This window comes from Malurus melanocephalus, unplaced genomic scaffold (assembly GCF_030028575.1).
Source record: "Malurus melanocephalus ecotype Western Australia unplaced genomic scaffold, MMel_1.1 scaffold_82, whole genome shotgun sequence".
NCBI classification, from domain to species: Eukaryota; Metazoa; Chordata; class Aves; order Passeriformes; family Maluridae; genus Malurus; species Malurus melanocephalus.
The window spans coordinates 1,423,860-1,449,273 of record NW_026623314.1 but is presented as its reverse complement, the minus strand read 5'-3'; the positions used below and the strand labels follow the sequence as shown (position 1 = coordinate 1,449,273).

Here is a 25,414-nt window from a genome sequence, read left to right as displayed (position 1 = left end):
GCAGAGCAGTTTAGCTGTTGCTGAGCTTTTTTACCTTCACCCAAAGGTGCTTTGTATTTGAGGAKAGGAATGTTTTGCATATTGTCTATGTTAATTGCCAGCACTCCAGATGCAACCAAGAGAATGAAGCTGTTAAGATTCCATCTGGTTTTTGGGAAGCATTTTATTGCAGTAAAACAGCAGGCTAGCAGGTATCACAGAACATGTCAAGAAAATGAGCTTAATTTGAGCAGTAGTGTTTAGCAGTTTACACATTAATGCTCCCAAAGACATACAAAACTGAAATGTGAATTTCTTTCGTGTGCCGTCGGGTTTTTTAACATATGGCTTCTATTATTACACAGTGGTATTCTTAATATTCAGCTCCAGGAAAAACATCAGAATTTTTCCTACTCTCTTCAACAATCAAAAAAAATACAACTTAGAAAGTTGTATGAAAAAAAAAAATGCGTGTGGAGACCCTTGGGGTTTGGGAAAGAGCTCCAGAGTAAAATGTCTTAAATACTTTGTGTTCTTCAGTATTCTGTTATCTTAGTCACATATTTGACTCAATATAGTTCAAAACGTTTGTAAAATACTGTATCTGAACTATTTTTATCCAATCAGATTATAACATGACCAGAAACTTGGTAGATTTTTTTTGGTTGTTCTTTTTCATCATAGTAGTTCATGTACATCAAACTAAACAGTCATTCTTAAAAGATACAGTGTTTCTTTAATCACAATCCCTTTTCTGAAAAATCACTTCATGATGACTCTTCCTGTTACCTAATTCAAGTCACATAATGTCTTAGCATAAAGTGTATGTTTTGACTGGAGATTTTATTTGAAATCTTAAATTGTCTTTTTTTGGTTCCAGTACTTCCCTTGATACCAGTTGTCTTTGCAGCTATGTTCAGTTAGAAGTACCTTTGGTGAAATGAATCTGATAGGCAAATACTAACCCTTCTAGAGCATGCAATCCATTTTCTCTGCCTTGATAATTTTAAATGTCAAAGTAATTCATAGTTTCTTAAAAAAAAATCCCAAACCACAAAAATAAACGTGGTGAATGCTTATATTTGTATCCTRTGTACATCTTCCAGGAGATGAATTTAGGTAGTTTATTTGTGTTACTGGTGGAGCTTATAGAGATTGGCGTCCATCCTACAGCAAAGGTTACACTAAGGTATAGAAGGTTCTTAGTTACCCTTTCAAGGGAGTTGAAATTTAAGGAACTCCCTATTTAGTAGGTGCTCCTTTGAGTGAAAAGAGGGTATTGCATCAGTCTTGATACAAACAAAACAAACTAAACYTTTTTGGTCTTGATTGTGGTCATGTTGGTGGAAAAAAAMCAAACCAAAACAAATCTTTAAAGCTCAAGAGCTGAACTGATTTGTGTCTCTTACAGTATTGTAAGTAACACTTCCATGGAATTTTGTGGCATTTGGAAAGTTTTCTGTCAGACTACAGTTCATTTTTTTAATTGCACTTGGTGAGAAGGCTTCTCTTGATTGCTGTTAAGGAAAGAGATCTGTTGATATTACCTGTGATGAGGGATGTCATTTTCCTGRTTGTATAGGAGGGAAAAGAGTTAAGGACTGGAAAGACAGAGTTGGGAATGGAAGACAGGAGAATCTCTTGGAGTGTATATAAGGAAGGAGGCTTGTCTGCTAGATGTGCCTGAGGAGTGGGTGAGCAGACTCGTGTAACTGGTTCAGTGAGATACTGCCTTGTAAATCTCAAGGCTTCTGTAAATATAAATTAGTGTTTTGTTTGCAGCTCAGTGTCCCCATCATCCCTCTTCATACACACACCATGAGTGACCAGGAATAGGCAGAAAATTAGTTTTGACYTCACATAGTTGCCCTCTTCTCTTTGAGGACAAGAGAGGTTTTTCAGAAGTCCCTGTCTGTGAGCAACTCATCAGAAGGCTCTTGGGTTTGTTTTGAAGATGGGATGGTGAACACAGACAAAACCAAATATAGTAAGCCAGGAAATTTAGGTGTATGGGTTCCRGGGTTGCTTTTGTTGGAATTCTATGTGTTAATACTTATTTACAGTCATCTGATAGAGACATGTAAACTAAGCAGTAGCAAATTCAGGTATGTTATGTTGCTTCTGGGAATCCTGAAGTCTGTGATGTGGGAGAGACACACTTTGGGAGGACTATTTAAGGTTGGTAGAGATAACAAATTCTTTAATCATGGCAGAGTAGCTTTTATGCTAAGGCATTTATATTACTCCATCACTTTCACTGAAAATGAGCTTGGGTGTTTTTGTGAGGAAGATATGATCTGTTTGATCTGAGACAAGAGAACATTGAGTTTTCCTTCATTTACCCAAGAGGATGCCATCAATTGTAATTTATTTGGAGAAGAGGGAGAAAATTCAGAACTTGCTGAAATACAGCAAGCCTTGTTGAACACGACTTCTGTGTCACCAAGGAGAAACTTGTCTCAAAGCTCCCAATTATTCTTTTCAAGGGTGCTTTGGGTAGTCCTGTAAATTATGTGTTTTGTTCATTTGATTTTTGTTTAAGAACTTGTGAATGTTTTTTCCCCTCAACARTAAAAGCAATAAAGAAGCCATAATGAGGAGTGTTTTGCTTCKGACAGTATCTGAGTCTTCTTTCCCTGACTGACATTTTAGAATTAGTTTTATTGTCTCATTAACAAGTTTAGTGTCAGCCCCAAGTATCTCGTAGAGTTATTAACTTCYGTGTCCGTTCAGGCTCCTCCTTTGGTACAGAATGTTTTGCTAGATTGTGAATGTTAATGATCTGCTCTTAATGGAATGAATGGATTTATGACTAAGTTCATAATTTTAGGAGTTCTTAGCTCTTATGGAAARCTTCATAAGTATTTTTTTTTTCACCTGAGTATGTGTGATCTGCATTTGAGTCATGCATGGATTCTTCACACATAAAAAATTGTCCACTCCATGTGATTTATATAACTGCATCTGAATTTTTGTATGGACTGTCTAGCTAATAACTGCTAGCTTCATCTTTAGACCTCCAAAGAACAAACTTATAATTTTGGGCAAGTGTGTGTAATTTTTTTTTCAAATTCAAAAACCTTATTTTATGAACACACAATTTAAAATGCTTGAATTTAATGCTCCTGTCAATTCCTTTGAATGTGAAAACAAATTAAACCTAAAACCTGGAKTAATTCTGTGAATTTGCTGTGAAGTGTGGAAAGCTGTAAAATACCACATTTTCATATTTATGCTTAAAACTGTTTAATAGATACATAAATCTCAGTTTATATTTTTAATTACTTAAATACCAAATGTATTTATTTAGTATGTTTCCTTGGTAAAGAATTCAGTAGGGTACAAAAGGTGTCACTTTTTTGAGCTCGACTCTCAAAATAAATTTTTCACATTTGAAGTCTTTAGAAGGAAACGGTATTCACAGAAAACTGCCAAAGCATTGTGTATTTCCCTATTTCCCTGTATTCCTTAGGATTCATTTCCTCATGGTCAAGGAAATGCTTAAATACATGTACCATTATTAATGTACTTGTAAGGGTTTATTTTGATTTGTGGGAAACATGTAATTGTTTTCCCTCAGCTGCTTTCCAGCCCCTTTCATTTTCTTCATTGTGCAGGATAGTGATCCTATRCTGTTTTCTTGGTACCCCCAAAATACTTGTAATATTTAAACTGATATATTGATCTTTTTGTCTCATGAAGATAAATAGGATGGATGTTTCACACCTCATAGATTTCCATAATCTCAAATGGTTCTACTTAATTTTTTTTTCCCTTGGCTCCTAATTTTAAGTGACTTTTCCCACTTTCTTCCCACAGCACCCACACTGTACCAAAGCACCTGAGGCATAAATTTTAGTCTACAAAAACATTGCTAGGTTATCTCTATCTGTAAAGCTCCAATTAGAGATGCATTTCAYATCTTCAAAGAGTTCTCTGATAGTCTAATTGAATCAGTAGTTTATATAATTTATAAACCTGAATGATGTAAAYTCACTATTAATATAGAAGGACTTTTTTCCCATCATGCAGTGGCAGTTGAATGTATGATTTGGGAATGAGGTCTGATGTTTTAAAGGCTTATCAACAGTAATTCYTGAATGTCTGTATTATGCAGTGGAATGAAGTCTGCAGTAGTTGCCCTTGGTAATACTCACGCATGCCTGTAGCTGCACACATGATGGTAGAAGTGGAGCTTTTAGCCTGGGCAAGGCTCTGTKTGAGAATGGGTGTAGTGCTGCCTACCCAAACTGATTCATGCAGTGCTGTGTGTATACATACATACATATATATATGTATATGGTGTGAGGTGTTACGGACTAGGCAGGAGTAGCAGATGAGAATAATRTGTAAAGTAGTTGTATGGTTAGTCTGTAAACTCTCTTTTTATTAAATATAGCCTGCACAAGTAACAGGACTCACAGATAACAAACATGTTGAGTTTGTCACGCCCCAAACCATGTGGAGTGGGTGGTCAGAATGGCTGTGCTGTTTTGCAGTGTGGTTTGTCTGTTTGATCAATACTTTGTTTTTCACCTCAGCTGCTGTTTGTAACCTTTCTGATCAAGTGAAGATTTGTAGCCTGRATCTGCTTTGCATCTGGTTTTCATATGCAACATAAATGATACTGTGATCCTTGTAGAGAGGTTGTTTTGTACTAATGAAGAATACATCACTCTCATGAGCCAAAAAAAGAGGTAAAAAGCATTTTTTTTCCCCAGTAAAGGCCTGTTCTACATTATCAAATTCCTACAAGACTTTGGGGAGCCAAGTAGTTCATTTTGACTGTCACCTACTGCCTGAATCCAAACGTGTTTGAAGATTTATCACAATACATAGGATGTCTTCTCTGCACAGGTTTCTCAGCTGCTGGGCTATACATGCAGCACTATGCATGCAGATATCCAGGGGTTRTGTGAGTGCATGTGCCTTTTCTACTTGTACAACAGGTTAAGCATCTTTTCAAACACAGCACAACTAAAATAGCTATCTTCCCATTTTTGATGTGCTGAATGATAGAATTGGTTTTTGTSTGTTCTTGTTTTTGTGAAGGATTGTGACAGTGATATGCAGTGCTGAAAGGAATCATGTTTCAGTTTCCTGTATTAAAAATGTAGCCTTGTTTTGGCTCAAACTAGCGTAGAAATAGTGTTGTCAGAGTCAGTGACCTGCAACCTAGACCTACAGGTTATTGTGGTCCTTTGCTGTGTGACAGTTCCTTTAGGCAGATCATTTGACTGATGCTGCTGTCAGGAGTGAAATTCTGATGCATTTATTCTCAAAAGGCCCTCAAGAGGCCAAGGACTCAGTTGCCAAGTATCATACAAAAAAAAAGGCTTTTGATAGACAGTTTTTATATTTGCCTTCTTCAACTTGCCCCTTCAAGCAGGGGCCAATTTCATATACCTTCATAATCTCTCCCCTTTCTTCTCTTTTCTGTTCTCAGTAGAAGAAAATAAAGCCAGAATCAGAATACTGAACATTTRTCATGCATGAGATGAATAAATGAAGATTTTTGATATTTTACTTGCTTCAACAAACATGGTATTTGAATGTGTTGTCTACAAAGCAATGTTCTGAGAGTAGAAGAAAAACTTCATTGGTTTACTTAACAATGGCATATGTATTAAAATTTGACTAGTTAATACAAGGTGATGTTTGTTCCTACACTGTTTGGTTTGTTTATTTTTCCTCCTATCACCCAAGTTAATAAATTAAAAGGCTTTAATAATTTAAAGTAATACATGTTCATATCTCTTTACACTTTTCTCAGTTCATATGTATAATTCCTGTAAATTATGATCTCAATATCTCTGTACAGGCTTCAAGGAAATAAGGTATCCTGGAAGGTAAATCTCTAACCTAGTTGAAGATGGAAAAAGTGATCCTTTAAGTCTTACACAGACTATCAGAATGAATKACTTCCTTTCTGGTTGTCTCGTCAGGTCTATAGCCAGAAAAGCTTTCTTACCATGTTGGCACTGAGCAGGCATTCTCTTGGATAATATTCTTCTCATATCCTAATCCCACACATAGAGCCTTAATGTATCTTGATTAAGTTTACGCACGAACGTGATATACGAAYCATTTTCTTTTCTTTTTTTTTCCCTTTTCTTTCTTTTTATTCTCTCCCCSCCGCCACTTCTTGTTTCCTTCCTGCAAAAAATCCAACAATTCAACCCTTCTGTAAGAGATACTGTAGAAGATAAATAATTTGTGTTTTATAAGCAGAATCATATGCCATTCTGAGTAGGGGTAGGAGAGTGCTCGTACAATCTGTGCCTTTTCATCTCTGCCAACAAATTTTGAAAAGTTGTTTATCGGCTTTTTAGGATGTGAACTGAATGTTAGAAAAGCAGTTTGGGTCTCTGAAACTCTGTGGTTATTGTCACACARTGGAAGAAAATGCCAGTGTAGATCTAAAACCCAGAGTTTGGGTTCTTACAGAAAGCATAAGAGATTTTTTGTGTGCTAACTCTATCATCATGATACATTTATTATTTTTTATATATTTATGCTGCATTTTTTTAAGGAGAGACAACCATGCAACTTSTTAACCAAGCAGATCAGAAAGACCTGTTGTCTATGCTAAAAAGAAGAAAATCTTGTTTGAACAAGATGCGAGCAGGAGTTTCACATGGAAATGGTGAAAATCTAAGTGAYGGGAAAAATTATTAATAGCATGTATCTCGAGAAAATGGAAGATACACATCTCCCTTTCTAAGAATCAGGTGTGGTATTTATTCAGGCAGGTCACATGGCAGAGTTGCAGGTATCCTTTGTATTTMTTGAGCCAGATGATGGATTAAAAAACCTATTTTTCAGGCACTGTCAGATTCAGCATGTACACTTTTGTTCATGGTGGTCTGCCAGCCTGGATTTGAGGGTAGAACTAAAATTTCTTTTCTTTCCCACACAGCTCTAAACATATGTACATTTTGGAAAAAYTACTAATTGACTTCTGATTCAGCTGATGAGCTGGATACCAGTAATTGGATGTTCCTCATGTTGGAAATAGAGTCCGTGGCATGGTTTTGAGTCTGCTGCTYGCTGCTGCTAATGAGCTGCTTAAAGAAATGCCATACATGTAGGACTGTTGCCTTCACACATCCTGCAGCAGCTTGCTGCAGTTCATACAGATGTACACAYGGCCAAACACAGCTTGAACCCTGTGATGGGATATTTTCTCATCTGGAAGAGTTTACGTTTGAATGGGTGATACACAAGTCAKGTAAAAGGGAAAATCTGGTTGAGGTTAATGATATAGAATGGCCAGCTCTTTCACAGTGCCTGCATGTTACTGTTTTCATGCTTCTCTGGGACCTTCTGATCTGTAGTGTTGTTACAAACTATCTTGCTGAAAAAAGGTTAAAGAAAAGAACTATTGGGCTTGCTCTTACAGTTATTCATGTTATATTTAATTTATTAGGATCTATTTATTAATGTAGCACATCATGATTCATGCTACTTAGGGAGGTAATCCTTCCTTGCCTTCCACCCACGAGCTCCTGTTCTCAAAAATCCCCAGAACCAGTTATCAAAAAACCCATCAAGTTTTGGAAGGTGAACTTTTCTGCTAATGAAAGGTGTGGTAGTTTCCATAAAATATTTTTTGCTACAGGCTTTTGATAAACATGATATAGTTGCCTGATTACTTATGACTGAGTATTGTCCTGGAAATTGTTATTATTGTAGTAGGCTATTCAGAAGTACCCAAAAAAACCCATTTTGCATTATTTTGGAAATAATTATTGTTGGAGAGTATGTTTGGCATATTTGTTCTTAATGGTTGTACAGTAGTTATTTCCTTGTTTTGTGACCTCCTTAGAAAAATAATGATGAGGTAGTGTGGGAGGATCACCTGGATAATTATGTAGGAAAACTGGATAATCTCTTAAAGGCCACATGTGTATTCGTGTTATCCAGTAGGAATTAAAAGTAGACCTATTCCCTGTAAACACAAAAGATAACTTTTTTCTTTTCCTACCTGCAGAATTGCTCAGATTTATACTTTAGATACTAATATGCTATTTAAATGTCTTGTAATCCATACCAACTGTGTTTTGTATTTCCTATCCTATCTGAAAATAACAGCAAAATCAAATTGATGTTATACATTCTAACAGTCATCTGAACATTGCAACAGACGTGAAATAAGTAAAGCTAATTAATTCAGCTTTGGGAAATGCTCCCTCAGTCAAATTGACAGTGTCTAGCTCACAAAGTTGATTAAATGGCCTTACTCCAGCGTTAAGGGTTAAAATCACAACTAAGTGCAATGAAATGTGGCAGGAAGCCTCATACAGATTAGCAAATTGGCCAACTGCTAACCTAAGAGAGCTCTTCGTTCACAGTCTGAATAAAGTTGTTCAGATGGTTAGACTTACAGTTTTTCTTTTGTATGAAATTTGGCAGTAATTTGATTTACTCCCTCTCCCCCCAAATCTCTATTTATAATTGTTACTGCTGTAGCATCTAACTGCTAAATGTGCWCTTGAAGTGTTTGCTACAGCCATGTGGCTCATAAAGAGACTTATGCAYGGCCATCTTTCCTTTGATGTGTGTGGTAAACTTGCTTCTTTTCAGCATTCTCAGCTTTTTATCTGTAGGTTTGAAAATATGTTGTTGATACCTATGATGTGTATAATTTTTGGGCTRAGTGTAGAAGAAAAAGGTATACAGGAAAGGAAAAAAATTAGAAACATTTCTGGCAGTGAGGCTTTGTTTGAACTTGAAATTTTGATCCAATACAATTTTTAAAGTATTTTGACAAACAGTGGAATGGCTGTAACTCCGCAAATGGTGATGGTGATTTAAATCTCTCCACCTAAGCTTGCATAAGCCAGATGCAGCTAAGCTGAGCTAAGGTTTCAAGAGTAAAAGCAATTAACTTAAGGGGTAGAAAGTTAATGCGCTGTAGCTTTGGGTGCTCTGCTGTTTTAATTCATCGTTGGTTTGTGCTGCTGCTGAAAGGAGTAGTCTTGTTTTTTCCCGTTATGTCTTCCYAGTCTCCTATTTCTGCTTTTTTCTCTTTCTCTTTTTCTTTGTTTTTTCTTTTTTTTTTCTTGGTAGGCCCACCAGGCCAAACAATTGGAATTAACCTGGATTAAGGGACAACTGGGTGAACAAAATACTAATTGCATGGTCTGAGTCAGAAGGCAATGGTTAAGCATCTACACTGTGTGGAGTCCCGTGGGAATTGCTGTGGGGACCTGTCTTTACTGGTGACTGGAGCAGGCAGTGTGGTGCATTACTGTGTCTGCAGGTGACACAGCMGTGGGGGATGAGCAGGTGACAGGCTTGAGGGAAGGGCTGGCRTTCAGGGGTTCCTAGAAAGCAGGAGGAGTGGCATGTCAAGAACATGAAGGTATTCATTAGGGACAAATGCCAAGTCTTGCACCTGGGAAGGAAGAGCTCCTGGCAGGGACATCAGCTGAGAGCGGAGGGGCTTGGGGGAGCAGTTCTGCAGGAAAGGCCCTGAGGGTGCTGGCAGACAACTCCCTGACAATGAAGGGAGTTGGCCAAGAGTATCCAGGGCAGTATCACCAGGCACAGAGCCAGTAGATCARGGCAAGAGATTATCCTCCCTGATTATTCAGCACCCTTTGCATCACATCTGGGTATATTGCATCCMGTTTTAGCTCCTGATAAAGGAAAGTTGCTGATAAATTGGAACACATTCAGCAAAAGCCATCATGATGGGCACTTGCCCTTTTAGGAGCATCAGCCGGAATTGAGCTTGCTCAGCTTGGGGAAGAGGTGGACTCCCAGTGCCTCTGGGGAGTTATAGACTGGAAGATGGACTTGAACTCTTGGCAGTGACTATACTGAAATGGGAGTGATTCAGATTAGATATGAGTAGAAATTTTTTCTACTGTTTTTTTCACCATTACTGGGTGATGGAGATGTTATGTGATCTCTTGTCTTCAGAGATTTTCAGTTGCTGAGTACCAGGGGYTGACCTCACAGCTGAGCCTACTTTGAAGAGTAGTTTGTGCCCCTTCCAGCCTGAATTACTCTATTTCCATTACATTTGGTTGAATTTTCAGATTCCAGCTCTAGCTGGAAAGAATGTTGTCAGGAGTTTGGTGGCAGTAGAGGGAGAACTTTCTTCTTTCTTTTGGTAATGAAGATTTACGCCTCCTTGCTGAAGACACTCTCCAGTGTTTAAACTAATCTCTCCAACTTTCTGTTGCAGTAGGCAAGGGGAGCACATGGTGGGTTAGTTAAAGAAGAGTAGTATGTCTGAGGAATTTACCTTGTTTGCTGTTAACTATACAGTTGTTGGAGTTGCATTTTAACCTTTAAATGTCTTTCAGGACTTTAAAAAAGATATTTTAGAAGAATTTTATATTAAATAGTAGTACTGTGTTTCTGAGACTCACCCTCAGTTTATTTTCATTTCAGTTGCAAAACCAAGCAATTCTTCCTCATAGCAAGCTTGACACATCACATAACTAGAAACAAGGACTCTGTAACAGCAAATCCCACAAATTAAATGGAAGAGGAAAAAAAGAGAGGGTTCATCATGTTTTTAAAAGTGGTGATGCACATGTRAAATGAGTGAGGATTACAGTTTCTTCCAGTATCCATTGCTTGACTGACTCAGYTGAGTCTCATTTACATCAGAGGGGAAAGTTGCAGCATTGAAAGTATCACCAGATCACTCTGGTTTTCAGGATCACAGTAATTATTTACGATTAATGATTAGAAAGCCCACACATAAAGAATTAGACCAAAAGCTTTAAAAAATCACTGGAGAGGCCTGCTTTTGCTCACCAGGATTTTTCTTTTAATTAATGAGATACTTCTTGTAAACCAGGAAAATTACTACAAACCAGCATTATCTTAATTTTTGCCCAAGGCCTAAGGGGTATTGTGTAATTTTCAAAAAGTGATTGCATTCATCTTTGCAGTCATACCTAAGACTTTCATAATAATATTAAGCTGAACAATTTTAAATTGATTTTTTTCTCTCTGTAGTCATGAAACAATGAGGCCCTGTGTCATCACTATAAATCTGCATAAAAATATTTGCTCACTCTGAGCTATTGCTTTTCTTCCCTTCTTGAGTGCTGAAATGCGTTTTACCTTGGTGCTACTTTATGTTTTCCTGTATGTACCTTCCATTTCACCTTTTTGATAGAAATAATCTCTCCTTGGATGACAAATGAAATTCACATGTGCTCTAATCAAGTCAGCTGTGACAAGTTCTTTAAAGGTTCTGCAAGGTTGTTAGCACTTCCCTTCTAACAGATGTTAAGGCCTGMTCATTGCAAACACTTGGTTAAAAAGCTCCTCTCTAAATGCCTTCAGATGCAGAATTCTTTGTATTGCCATCAAGCAAATTTAGCTTTCTCCCTTCTTTATGCTCTCTAGTTTCCTTTCCTGTTACAGGTTTGTGTGACTGCTGGGACAAACTATTGTTTTAYTAAAATATACTGTTAGCACTGGTTTTATATTGTAATGCTGAAACGAAACAGAAAATTGTAAAATTATCCCGATGGTAAATTGTGTTGAGTGTAGGGAACTGTTCTGTGTCTGGCCATGGTTTTTTCTACTTAGTACTGAGCTTGCCAGGTCATCATGAGTAAAACATATGTTTTATTTCTAAAAAATACAACAGAAAAAGTTACATTGGTTCATGTTTAGGTTTGGAGTGTCTTAAGAGATGGATCTAAGAGACATTTGGTTTCTGCSTCAGGCTCTTGGATCAACATTTTCATGTCTTATGTAAGATTAGTGCACTAAATTTGATTAAAGATGGTGGGCTTTCTTCTTTACTTTTTAATTTGAATTCTTACTTGTGGAAGATATTGAGATAAGCATAGGTCTAAAGCCATGGTCTAAAGCCATTTTAAACTCTGGAATATMATCTCTGGCTTCTTGCAACCACTTTTAAATGGCCCATATTGTCCTGTGTTTTGTGCCTTTTCTGCAGTCAGATTTTTTTTGATATGTTAACCTAATACAATTTCAGCTTGTGTTTCGATGCTTTAATTACTTAGAAAAAAACCCCAAACCSAAGATAACTAGAAGAAATATTAATGCTTGAATGTGGGAATCAAAATGTAGCTTGTAATGRTCACTTACTGTAATAAAAAGTTGTAGAAATTAATTGCTAGAAACATCTGTGTGGTTTAGCCCAAACCAGCAAGAAAACACCACACAGCTGTGGGTTGTCAGGTGAGACGGGCAAAAGTCTTGTTTTCATTTTCGTTTTCTTGTTCTCTCTCCACAAAACATGACAAAACAAGGARGGGGATGGGGGTGTCTACAGCAAGATAGACTTAAAGTGGGATTTGGTTTGARGAAATTGGTTATATCAGGGTGTGTTGTTATATCACTTTTGTGAAAAGAACTCTTAGAAGTGGAATGAACTACACACAGTCATGATTAAAAAAGTAGTAGTGTTGCATTTGGAGAGAACTGTGGTTGCTATGAGGATGCAGGCAGGCTTCATTTTGAAATAGTGTCTGTAGGTTGGTTGTAAAAATGGTTATTATTAGTAGAGTGGGTGAGRCCCTCTGTTGTAGGTAGTTACGTGAAATACTATCTCATGCTGAGGTTCTGTTGCATTTCTGAGAAGTGTTTTGTAAACTACACTTGGTTTTGCAGATGATGGATAATTTACCAGGTAAAAAGTTACCAAATCGTAGAGAAGTATTTAAAGCATCTCTAATTTTGCATCCGTTATTCAGAGAGACCTTTTGCTCTTTTTGGGATGCTAGAAAAAGTACAGATTCAAGTTCCACTTGTCCCAAGAACCCACTAGGAAGGCAGATTTCAGCCATCAAGATCCCAGGATAGCTCTTSTGGAGAGCCTGCCATTGTATGACATGATAGCAAGCACTGTGAACATTCAGTGTTCAACTCTATAAGTGACTTTTTCTAGTATCTGTTTTTATTTCTTCTGGTCTTGCTTAAAATAGAAAKAACTCAGAATCTTATTCAAATATGCAAACACATTGCATTTGTTGTTGCTATCTAGTAAGGTTAACATAATGGAAGACAGTTGTCTTTTTCAGTTTTCTTAGACTSATTTTGCAGTCTTAGACTGCAATTGTGTTTAGTAAATTTCAGTTCATAGAAAGTGTGCTTTTCTCTAGGACTTCTGTAAAAGTTTTAGTACTAGTAGTATTTGCAACAGAAAATCAAACCCAAAATTGGTCATCAAGCAAAAGAAAAGAACAGAGGAAAGAGGATGAAAAATAGTGAGTAATGTTGACAGGATTGTTCTTAGGCTGTGTGAAAGACATCAATGCGTAGTACAGTAGGAGAGGAGCATAATTTTTTAAAGAGCTGAAGTAGAAGTGTATAATTCAAAATACTTAACATTCTGTCAAGTTACATAAACGTTCGTCTTGTTAAACTCATCTTTTCTTTGAAATACTAAAGGAGGTTGCTAAGGGGTGGGGGGGATGTCAAGTGAAATGGTTGCAATGATGTTATGCAACAGAGTTAATTTCGACCTACGCTCTGCTTCTCTGCAGAAGAAGTTGAAGAAGAGTCTGAAACTACAATTGAGGTTGATTTGACTGATAAACAGAAACATCAGTTGAAGCACAGAGAGCTTTTCCTTTCTCGCCAGTATGAGTCCCTACCAGCAACGCATATCAGGTAAGAGGTGGTAAATACGATTTATCTGTGTGTTCTGCTGGGTGGACTGCCTGCCAGTAGCCCATCTGCTTGAATGCTTTAGCTGGATTGTGCCAAGTTGTCCCATGACCTGCTTTGGAAGCGCCTTTGCTTTTCCATTATTTGATGTTTGAACCTTAGAAGGGACAAGAGTCTTAGAGCTCTAGCTTGCCAATTAGAGCATCAATTGATAATTTGGTGTAAAATCAGTCTGTTTCTCCTTTGGAAGAGCTAATTTTTTTTATTTATTTTGCTGGCCAAATGAACCTTGACCATTTTGTCTGGCCAGGAAAAGGGCAGCTGGGTTTGGAAAGGAGGCTGTGCCTCAATGGTCAAATCTGCCGTTTAGGGCTGCATGCGTGTAAAATTAAGATTGCCCCAGCTTCAGTAAGTGTGAAGAAGTCATGACTGAGTTTGGCTAATGGTTGCAGAAGCATTTCAAGTCTTGTTTTAAATTGCCTTTAATGCTAAAGTATGAAGACTCTTGTTAAAGCTCAAAATGTGTTTGTTGACTTCTTCCTGTAAATGATGTAGTTGCTCATGTCATCTTCTATTTAGCAGTCAAGAAAACTTGTTTTTGTATTGGGATGGGGGGATGATGAATCTAGAAATGGAAAAGAAATARCACTTTGGCAGGGGGGAGCCTAGTTTAGTGTGAAACAAGGCTTCTTACATTGCATTTTTAAAGAGTTTTCATTTTCTTATTATRCCTGGCTCTCCCCAGCTATTTCAGACCATGAATGTGTAGAAACTACAAAAAAATAAGCGTATATTGTCCAACAGGAGAAACACTTTGTGTGTGGATATTTATTTTCTCTCTTATTGGCAAATCACAGAATCACTGAATATTCTGTGGAGGAATGAATAGACCCACAAGCATCACTKAGTYYGACTCCTGGCCCTRCACAGGACCACCCYYGAGAATCRCACCATGTGCCTGAAAGTGYTGTCCAAAGGCTTTTTGAGCTCTGTYGGGCTGGTGCTGTGACCACTGCCCTGGGGAGCCTGTKCCAGTGCCCAAACAGTCTCTGGGTGAGGAACCTTTTGCTGATATCCAAACCAAACYTCCCCTGACWCAGCTTCAGGCCATTCCCTCAGGTCCTGTCACTGCTCACTWCAGAGATGAGCTGTTGCTTATCTCTCTCGCTGACAATACAAGARCTGGAAGTTGGAAATTTTTGTATTMATTTCCTCTGCTTGATTCAGCTACTTGTTCTGACTTTGAGAAAGTCATTTAACTGTCAATTTTCTGCTGCTCCAACTATAGCATGGAGATAATAATCCTGTGCAGTTTCTTTTACTTACTTTGACATTTAGATATTGAAATAAGGTATTCTCCTTGCAGAGAGAAGATTACATAGAAGAAGTATTGTAAATGTCTTCTCACCTCACAACTCAGGGAGCAAATATAATAGAGGTTCTCCAGTGCATAGTTCACAAAGAAGGCAGAAAAACACGTGAATTCATAGTACATGCCAYGCAGCACAGCAGGGAAATGCAGAGTGATGACTTGCATCTACTTTTCAGAACAGATGAATGTTGTAGGACTGTGCTGGCACGTGTTACGAGGACCTTTACCAGACAAATTCTGGAATGAGCTTGATGGAGACTATGGCGTTTATGACACCTTAACTCTGTTTGAAAAAGAAACAAAAAGGCAAATACACTGCAAAATATTCCTTGTTTAGCTGTTTAACTTACTAGTTCACATTCCAYGATTCTCAGTAGTTTTCTTAACTTTTATTAATTAGTGTGTTCTGCAAAGAGGATAGAAATATAGAGAAGGTTCTGCTCCTCTAGCTTCCTTTTATCAGTACTCTGGAATACCCAAGGATGCAGATTTTGCAGCCTCTCTGGGTGTCTGTTTTGCTGTTTGATGACTCTTACTGTGAATTTTTTTTCCCCTTTGACTTATTGAAACTTAATGGCTACTACCTTGTGTCCTATCACTATGCTTCTCTGAAGGGGGCCTGGCTCTATCTTATCTTTTCATTAGCTAACCGAACGCAGCAGTAGAATTTCTCCCTTTAATTGGGAATACGGGCTTTAGCTGTAACTTAAGAGTGAACAAATCCAGTTTAATATCATCTGCAGATTTGTTGAAAGTGTGTTCAGGTTAATAAAGATATTAAAGTGTTTGTTCCAGGGTCAGCAGTTGGGGGATGGCCCCAGTAGGCAGCTGCCAGCTGGGTTTTGTATCACWCACCACAGCCATTTTGGTCTGGTGACTTTTTCCAAGCTTATTGTCTACTTATCTAGCCCATATGTTTCCAGTCTGCTTAAAGGACACTGGAGCACTGCAGGCCTTGCTGAATTTAGGTTCAATGACATTTTCTGCTGTCACTCTTTTAAAAAGCAGTTGCCTCCATATAGAAAGCTAGGAGATATTTGTGCAGTAAAAGTCAGGGTAGCTCCATGATGTGAGCCTTTGCTCTTAGCACCTGCAGTTTTCACCCTCAAGTAGGAAAAGCTGAATTTACAGGAGTAAATGGTACAATGGTATAGAGTGGAGATTGGTGGCTGGAGATCAGTTCTCTCAAGAGTAAGARTACAAAGCCTCAACCCATCTGCAAGGAAAAGGAAGATGTTTAAGTAAATTTTCAGAGAATGGAGGAGGTTTTTGAAGGCTACAGATCTTGAATTTTTCCTGACATCTTCAGCCAAGAAAAGAAATTGAGTGTAATTACCTTTTTTATTATGATTTAAGGGAGTAAAATAATTTTATCTAGTATGTTTTTATATAGTTTTTATTAATAAGGTTTTACTGCTTTTGTTTTGTATTTCTTCTTTTCTTAACTTTGCTCTTTTTATGTTTTTCAAATGGAATGGCAGAGGAAATGACACCTCCTCCCCTTTGAAAAGCCCTGTCACTGAGGTTACTTTTGTTCTAGTTCACAGTTCCAAGCACAGTGATGTTTCATTTATACACCTGTTGCTGTTTCTTCATGTTTGATTTACCTTGCAGTTATTTYAATGGGTTAGATTTCTTTGAGGGGCATGTCTAATTCTGAAGGTCTTTGGTCTGCAACTCTGGGTTTTGAATAATTCTAATGTAATTGGTTGGCGTGTGGCACAGTACAAGCTGATGTATCAGTCTGGGGATCAAAGGCAAGGCTTGTCACCTTCCTGCCTATTTGCCACAAATGAAATTATTGCCTCATCTGTCTGCTCAAACGCGTAGGGTTAGCAACACCCCTCCAGTGGATTATCTCCATGCCTCCTAATACCTGCATGTTACAGATGCAGTTCTGCCAGGTTCTGTAATCCCCCATGTCCTTGTCACACATGTCCTGCCAGCCAGACTCCCTGAGCCACTGTCCATTAATATCACACAGTGAATGCACCCAGCAGGGGTGCAGATGGCTTCTATGAGCAGTGCCATACCAGAGGGGGGCTGAGTTGAGCCAGTGCTCTGTACTTGGGGTTTCAGAGGTTTGAGCATTGCCAAATACAGCATTTTGGAAAGGCATGAAAAGGTAGGAGGGAAGAATGGTRAAAGTTGTCACAAAGTTGAAATTGTTTGCCAGTGTTGCAAAATTCACCATAAAACTTAGCATGTGGTGAAACTGGGTCCCTTGTATAAAAATCTGCAAATGATTATCTTGTTGGAGATGCACTGGGTTATCCAACATGTGATTTGGGATTTAAATCTATTTTTCAGTCTTAACTCTCAAGAGTTAATAGATATTAAATGTGTAGATTGTTGTGTACAGTTTATTATTTCTTAGGAATTGTGTAGAAGAATTTATTTATACATCTTGCCATTTAGGTATGTTTTCTTATTTCTTGTTTGCTAATAYGGTGTTTCTGTCTTGGGGTTGTGGAGCACTTTTATGTAAGATGATTATGATGATTATATTTTAAGTATTTGGAAAGCATATATATGCCAAGTGTTCTCAGATGTYGTAATAAAGTCAGGTGTGAATCTTTTGGGCTGGTTTATACTGCAATAACAATCCCCCCCCCTCAGAAAACAAACAAAAAAAACCCAAAAGAATTTTCTTCTTTTTGCATTTCATTTTACATGTGTAGGATGTCTGTGCATTATGTAGATGTTTGTCATCATCATACAGTTTGTTCAAATAACTGTAGTAAATCTACACCATGATTTTTAATGGAGGACAGTTATTCAATCTGCAGTTGGATGAACTAAGTATTTCTTATGCTTTTAGAGGATTATTTGTTGCTAGGCATAAACAGCAAATTCTAGTTTTCTRTGCACCTGTGGCCTTCAACTAAGAAAAACTTTCTGAGCTTTGCTTCTGAAATCTTCTTGCACATACCGTTTATTTTAAAAACTGATAAAAGACCAAACCAGGAAAAGAAATCTCCACAATATCTTAAGATGRTCTTGATTTGGTTTATTACTTCTGTTCCAACACAGAAAGGACCTCACGAAGCTTTCAAAAATTGTGGTTGCATAAGATAGTTTTACTRAAAGCTGATTAATATGGCTGGGGAGAATGTCAGCGTTTTTGCAGAATGCGTGAATGACATTAAAGAGCATCCAAATAGTCAGATTATGAAAAGAGTTCTTCAATTTTTATTAAGAAATTTGGACCCTCTGCATATTTTTACATGGAAGCATATAAAAAAAGTGTACTTGAACTTCTAAAGTATCAGTCTGTAGGGATCTTGGTTTCTCCTTTTGATATTTTTCTGAACAGTTATGCAGTCCAGAGCAGAGTGTCTTTTTTTTTTTTTTTTTTTTTTTTTTTTTTTTATTTTTTTTTTTTTTTTTTTTTTTTTTTTTTTTTTTTTTTTTTTTTTTTTTGTGTTTATTTTGATTGTTTGTTTGGTGACGATGCTTTTTTGTTAGTTTGGGATTTCTGTTTTTTCTTCTTGTTGTTAAATGATACCTTTGGTCCTGGGTAGACTAAAGGGACTGATTGGTGTCATTTTGTAGACATAGCAAAAAAAGTAGCAGAAAAATGTACAGTTTATAAGAACATGCCATRCTTACAAACTGTTACAGTGTAATGCTTGTTGGATGTGTTATAAATGACTCAGTTGTTGGAAGCATCGATAYCAGTGAGTCGTGATGAGATCATGAAGAAGAGCAAAAAAGAAAGTTGTATGATTAAACTAAGGTATAGAGAAATACTTTTTTCCTGAATATGAGCTTCCCTCACAACAAACAGTCTGAAACTCAAGACAGGTAGGGCAGGTCATTTTATAGAGTTACTTTTCAAGACAAGGCACTTTAGAATTTAGTGGTATTACCTTAGGATTCCTGGCAAACTAGAAGGTTCTACATACGAGGGTATGCAAGTATATATACAAATTTTAGCTACTTTTAAAAAGCTTACCATGAGCCTTGTAAGCCTGATTATTTTCTGGCATAAATACGACTGGATAAGGAGTGAATTTGTTTTGCATAGGCATGTGCTTACCTGATCATTTGGATTATAAGAAAAGTATTCTCCCCTTCTGGATTGAGTTTATTTGGAGCAAAGAGACTTTTGAAGCATGTCTGACTCCTTTATTTATTTTTTTTCTTTTTCAGTAGAATTCAAAATATTCTTACTTGATTTAAAATGAAAATTCAGTTAATTGTTTTCATATGAGGTCAATAGCCAGTACTAGTAACAGTGTAAGAAAAAGTGTATTTATCAATGGAAAACTGTCACTTAAATACCTTGAAATCAGTGCATATTTCTCAGTAGTGGCATAATTACAAAGTAGGAGCCTTTCATACTGTGCAAAACTTTTATGTTCAGTTGCATGGAACAATGTGAGTTGCTTCAGAGCTGGACAACKTCTAATGGATTTGATGATCTTAAAGGTCTTTTCAAACATAAAGATATGAAAAATCTTGCCTAACCAGCTGCCTGTGTTTTTGTTTAGTTCATGTGAATCTGCATTTATCACTGTTGCTGTGATAAAAATATTTTTTTTTTTATTTTTTAGCATGAGTTAAACTCTGGAGAAAAAATATCAATGACTTGAGTTTCTAACAATACAGTGTCCACTTTACAGGAAGTACCTATACATTTACATGTTTTGATATATCAAMATATGTAGTTATACTATGCCCACACTGAGAATATTTACCTTTTAATTACTTGTAAATGCATGTCAGTTGGGCACGATTGCTCCAAGAGACGGTTTGTAAATCTTACCAATTTGGAAAGCTCAAAATTAGCTCTCCAGCTCTTATTAAAATTAAACTCTGAATTTGCTGACTAAAAGCCACATGCCGTGTAAAAATCCTGGGCCATCCATTTGATCTATGCACACGTTCAGATGCCAGGCATTTACTAGTTCATTTAGATGTGTGTAAATCAGTTTGTCGTGCATTCTGCTTTAAATTTTATTTGATCAAGCATGTATTAATCAGGTAATACTAAGTTTATTGATTTATATTTTGGCCACACATACACAACCTTGTACTCTTTAGTAATTGCTATAATTTTATCAGRGGCACAGATCCCAGTAGTAGTCACCTATCAAATATTTTTTGTTTATTGTTTGGGTTTTCTTCCTCATGTTTGAGATGGTTCTGTAAATGAACAGCGACAAACTTGAGCCAATTAATTATGAATCAATGCAATGCAGATTATTTTGTGGTCAATTCTAGATATTGGTTGAATATTTTAAAATTCAGACTTAAGCTAGGGATCTATTACAGGTTTAAATCACTGTGATGATGCTTTTATTTTCTTGTTTTTAATGTTATGCAGTAGCTTGCTCCCCAGTTAATTTCTTTGTGATCTCAAGAACTTGAAATTTGCTGTAAAGACATTGGTTTGTGTCTGTCAGCATCATTCTGTGCCCCTTAGACTGTGCTTCAAAGTAAAACACACAAGAACTCTTAGTATTGGCTTGCCACGACAGAGGAATCAATTTCATACAATTGGTAGAAGGTCTTTGGACTCCACAGTTCCCACTCTGTGGTTTGGTGATCATCACTGCAGTTTAGGCTGCTTGTAAAGGATTGACTTGCTTCAAAGTGGATGTTTTATTGGAAATCTCCAAAACACTTTCTCATTTAAGGCAGTTCAGGTAGCTCTCTCCTCCTTTATTCAATATCTGTCCCTTTTCCCCCTCCTTTTCTCCCTTTATGCTGGATATGGGAAAGATTACTCCTGAGTTCTACTCCTGCCCCTGCTCCTTTCTACCCCTCCTCWTTATGCACCTTCATTTTAGTTTAATCTCTGATTGTCATTGAAGTARCAGCATATGTTAAAATCAAATCAGATTTTTCTTACAAGCATAATATTTCCTAATATTCTTTCCTGCTGTTTTGTTCTCAGACTGTCTAGCTAGTGACTCATGTTTCTGTGTTCCAAATGCCTACCGAGACACTRACATTTCTTGATGCAGATCATCAAGGCACAATTGATATATATCTGTACAAAATTATCCAACCTAATTCTGCCTTATTCAGGAGGGCAGTTAATAATTATCTCCAAGTCTCTGGGGTCATGCCTGCAKGTGTTTTTTTCTTTCTTCAACTTGTACCTGAATAAGCCATACATACCAAGTTTCATTGACTGGRTGGGAACCGAGAGCAGCGAGTTCTGAGAGTTCTTGCACTGCATTGTTGTCACCCAGGCTGCATCCACAGTCCAGTAGGAGATTTCATTGAGAGAAATTGCCTTTTCCACTCCTACCATCCATACTGGTTAACAGGCAGCAGCTATGCTGCTTCTTATAAATTCTTAATGAAATTATTTTTTTTCATACCTCCTGTTCCAAAAAAATCCTTATTTTAAAAAAAAAAATTGTATCTCATGGGCGGTCCTACTCATCTGGTGAAAACATGAAGAAATAGCCTGCAATAACAGCAGAAAAGGAATTGTAGAGGCTTCCACTGGTTTAAAAGTTTGGGCTGTACTGAAACACACAGGGACCGTAAAAGATGAAGCAGTTCCTGTTGATTTTGATTGATTTTGATAGTTTTAAAATATAAGGGTTTGCATCAGCTTTTTATATTTTTGGTAAAGATTTTAATCTATATTTTTGATTACTTTGAGAAAAACATCATTAAAGAGCAACTACCCAGACAGTGCAAACAAGAAGGCATTGAAGTGTATCTTCTGGCCAATTTGGTGTTTTGCTCTAGGTTGTTTAACCAGACTATATTGAAATCTTTTCATAAYATTGTCTGGTGTAATAACCTTGGTATAACTTCTTTTCATGCTTCTTAAGTTCTTGAGCTCATTATCGTCATCTTTTGCCTTCATTGKAATAGATTAGTAAGAGCAGTCCTGTCCTTCTCTCATCTAAATAATGATCATTGTCACAGTCCTGTCTGAAATATGTTCCCATGTGTTTTTCATTCCTCTGTTGGGTCTCACTGAAATATGGCATGTTTTTTTCTTTAGCTTTCAAGATCTGTTCAGTCTTAGGTTACTCTCTGTGAAATCTTTCCAGGACTGTATGGTAACTGACATCTCACGTAGAGTGTTGATTTTCATTAGCTCCTTATTGACTTGTCTGAGACARTCTGTTCTATGAGCGTCTCACAAAGCTGTCATTAATTTTTTAGAATGTCTTTTAATTCTGCTTTGGTCCACAGGAAAAATAGCTCCCTAAAACAGGGTGGGGGAAGGAAACAAGTCTTTAGGTTCCCCACAATGAGACTTCTGTCTATCATGATGACTAGTATTTCTCACCATTTCCTTGTAATCCTCATTAGTGTCTCTGTGCTTTGAGGTTTCAGTTGTAGATGGTTAGAGGTTTGTTTTTGGGTCTGTACGGTCCTGGCTTTCTTCTAGGGCTGTGGAAGAAATCCTTTCCTAGAAAATCATTAAGGCACTTTTTCTAAAGTATTTTTTTTCCTTTTTGGAGACATTGTGAGTCTCATTTCTATGTTGTACCAGAAGGGCTTCCCTGAGGTATGGAAGTAGGTTGTAGGTGTGGAGAAATAACTTGTAGGTTGTAGGTGTGGAGAAATAACCATCCCTTAGCTGATGGGTGTAAATAATCAGGAATTGTCAACCCACTGATAAAGTCATCTGGAACATATTAAAAAAAAAATTGCAAGCAGACAAAAGCTTCTAGCAGACGAGAGTGAAAAGAGCTTTCAGGTGATTACTGCTTCAAAAAAAAAAAAGTTATGAATTGTGGCTCTGGTTACTAGGACAGGAGAAGAAATTGAATCCTAAGTGGTTTATCTCATMGAAGCTGGCAAATACCATGACCATATACATAAGCAAGTTTTGTGTSTCCTTTTACTGCAAGTCCTCTAAATTACTTTTTGTTGCTGGCTGATTTAATAATATAATAAGTTTTGTTGGCATTGTTGTCAGCTCAATGGAACAACTTTTTATTTGTGACCAGTTTAAATATGAAGTACATCTAAGAGCAGAAAGGATTCTGAAGGCATAATTTAATCTCATCAAAATTARATTGTAATGAAGACATAAAAGCTAACTTACTTTTTTGTTTACTGTTGTTTGTACATTGCTAAGGTTGCTGAAACATTACCTCAGTGTTCCTACAAGATACATTTTGCCTAATTCTGTAGSAAGTAAAACCATTTTTTCTGAATATTTTTAATTTGAGAAAAAGGTCAAAATCAGACATGCCATCTGAACATCAAGACCTTCTGATGCTATTAACTAATAATTCACCTTGATGATACTAGTTAAGAATGCTTCTTGTTGGAAGAATACAGCTTAAATCAGAGAATCAGTCACATAAGAGGAAAAATGTTTCATATGTGAAAAAAATAATAGACAACTCTTTTTTTTATTTCTTCATTTAATTTTTTTAAKCTGGGAAAGTCTGTAATTTTTTCCTGAGTTCTGTTTAGTGACACATTTCAGGAGACATCAGTAGAACAATGAAACTGYGGCACTGTGTGCCACTAGTCTAAATAATATTCCAAATCCAAAGACAGTAGGATTTCTGAGAGAAGAGAGTATAATTTTGTTTTGGTGTATAACTGATTTTATAATCTGGTAAATGCAGCATACACGCTCTTTCATTTATTTTTGTAGGTAGCTAGCTCCCCCTCTCTTTTCTCTGTCTAGTTTAGAACAGTCAGATTTTATCCTKTTATATTGATTGTTTATTTGATATAGCTCTATCTGTCCCAGTTATCTGAAATGATTAAAAAAAAAAAAAAGGAATGAAACTCCAGAATGCTGTAAGGAGAAAAATATTATTTTTTAATCCAGAGAMGATATGGGTTTTCAGATACATCCCTTAAGGAAATAGTTCTCAAATCACATTGTAATGTGGTTTAAATGACATTTTCTCCAGGGTATTTTGATTATTAGTGTTGRAGAAAGGGTGAAAAGTGCAGTGGTTGTTGGAGAATATTAAAGGACATATTACTGCAAATCGATATTCACTTAAGTTATTTCCTTATCCAATCCAATCCATGATTGAGGGATGCTGGAGACAATAAAATGAACTAGATGCTAGATTCAACCAGCAGACCATTAGCAACTAGACAGAGAAGCTTTTCCTCCGATGGGAAAGAAGGCGAGGAGTTATATAGACAGTAGATTTTTATGAATTTGGTAAAAAATCATAATCGTAGTTAGTATTATAGTTTGCTAGATTAKAGAAACTGTTAAATGTAGTATAGAGAGTCAAAATCAGAAAAAAATTCTGTAATTTACCCGTCTTCAAATGTGGGGTTTGTTGTGTAGTTTTTAAAAATTTTTATTTTGGTATCTACTGTAGGTCTAGGACTGTAAATCCATACATGTGAGAGGTCATATATGCAAAACAAAATATTACCTCTGTGTGACTCTGGGGGTTAGATGGTTAAAGTTCTGTACAAAGAAATGTGGCATCAAATAGAAATTCACTCACTTAAAAGACATGCTGCAGGGTTTAATCTCATATCTTAATGAAATAAAATGAATTTTTTAACGGACCAGCAATAAAAGATGAGGTCAGTCAATAAAATACTTTTGCAGTCGTGATGGCAGCGAAGCAATAAATGCAATTGAACTTAAATAAGGGCAGGCTGTAGTGGAGAGAGCGTGTATACTAGAGGTGTATGGAACACAAGCAGACTGGAAAGGTAAACTCCCAGTTAGCCTTTTACACTAAAAAAACCCRATAAAATATTAAAGTTGAAAAACTGACTTCATGCTACGGTATTAATTTTTATAAGTGAATGCTTTAGAATTATTAAGGCCAAAAGTTTCAAAAAACCCTTCAAAGAAAGACATGATGGGGTATTGAGAAATTTCCTACTTCTCTACTGCAGGAGTCTTTTTCTCTGCTGTTGTATATTGTGCTCAGACTTTCCTTCCTCCTCTTCCCACCATTTATTTCTCTTTGGTGGTGTGGTTCTCCTGGCAGGTATGGAAATTCAGGAGGTCATGTGTGGTCTATCCCCCTTTCCCAGGATGTGCAGAGGCAATGAATAAGTCATTAGCTGGGTTTGTTCACTTAATGATCAGCAATTAGCAATTGGCTCCTAATGCTTCTGGTTGAGCTCAGAGTCAGCATTTCCTGAACTATGGGGTTTTACAATACCCGTTTTGGTGTTATCCTAAAATCAAGGTGGTCTCTGCAAAGAATTCCTCTTCCTATATTTGTATTCTGGTCTGTTCCGTGAGGGAAGATGGGAGATGGGTGTTCTGGGCTGGATGTGTAAGGCCACAGGAACCTCCTGGCAAATAACAAATAAGCAAGTAAAACTTAAATGCATGAAATACAAAGTGGTGTGTCTAAGGGGTGATATATCTCCAAGTATGTACACATACATATATATATATATATAAAGTGGTAGTTCAGTTGTAAATGGTAACATAAAAATGCGAGTTKCTAGCAAGATGATTCAGCACACTTAACATTTCTCATCCACGTCCATGTGTGTTTC

The 25,414-nt window shown here is 36.9% G+C and overlaps 1 protein-coding gene across 1 annotated transcript in view; it reads left to right on the top strand.

Moving 5' to 3' along the window:
* MTA3 (metastasis associated 1 family member 3) overlaps window positions 1–25,414 on the top strand; it is a 127,105-nt gene that overhangs the window by 6,303 nt on the left and 95,388 nt on the right. Inside the window, exon 3 of the mRNA XM_057367684.1 lies at window positions 13,473–13,599. Coding sequence (XP_057223667.1) covers window positions 13,473–13,599 — 127 coding nt within the window. The remainder of the gene's footprint in view (window positions 1–13,472; window positions 13,600–25,414) is intronic.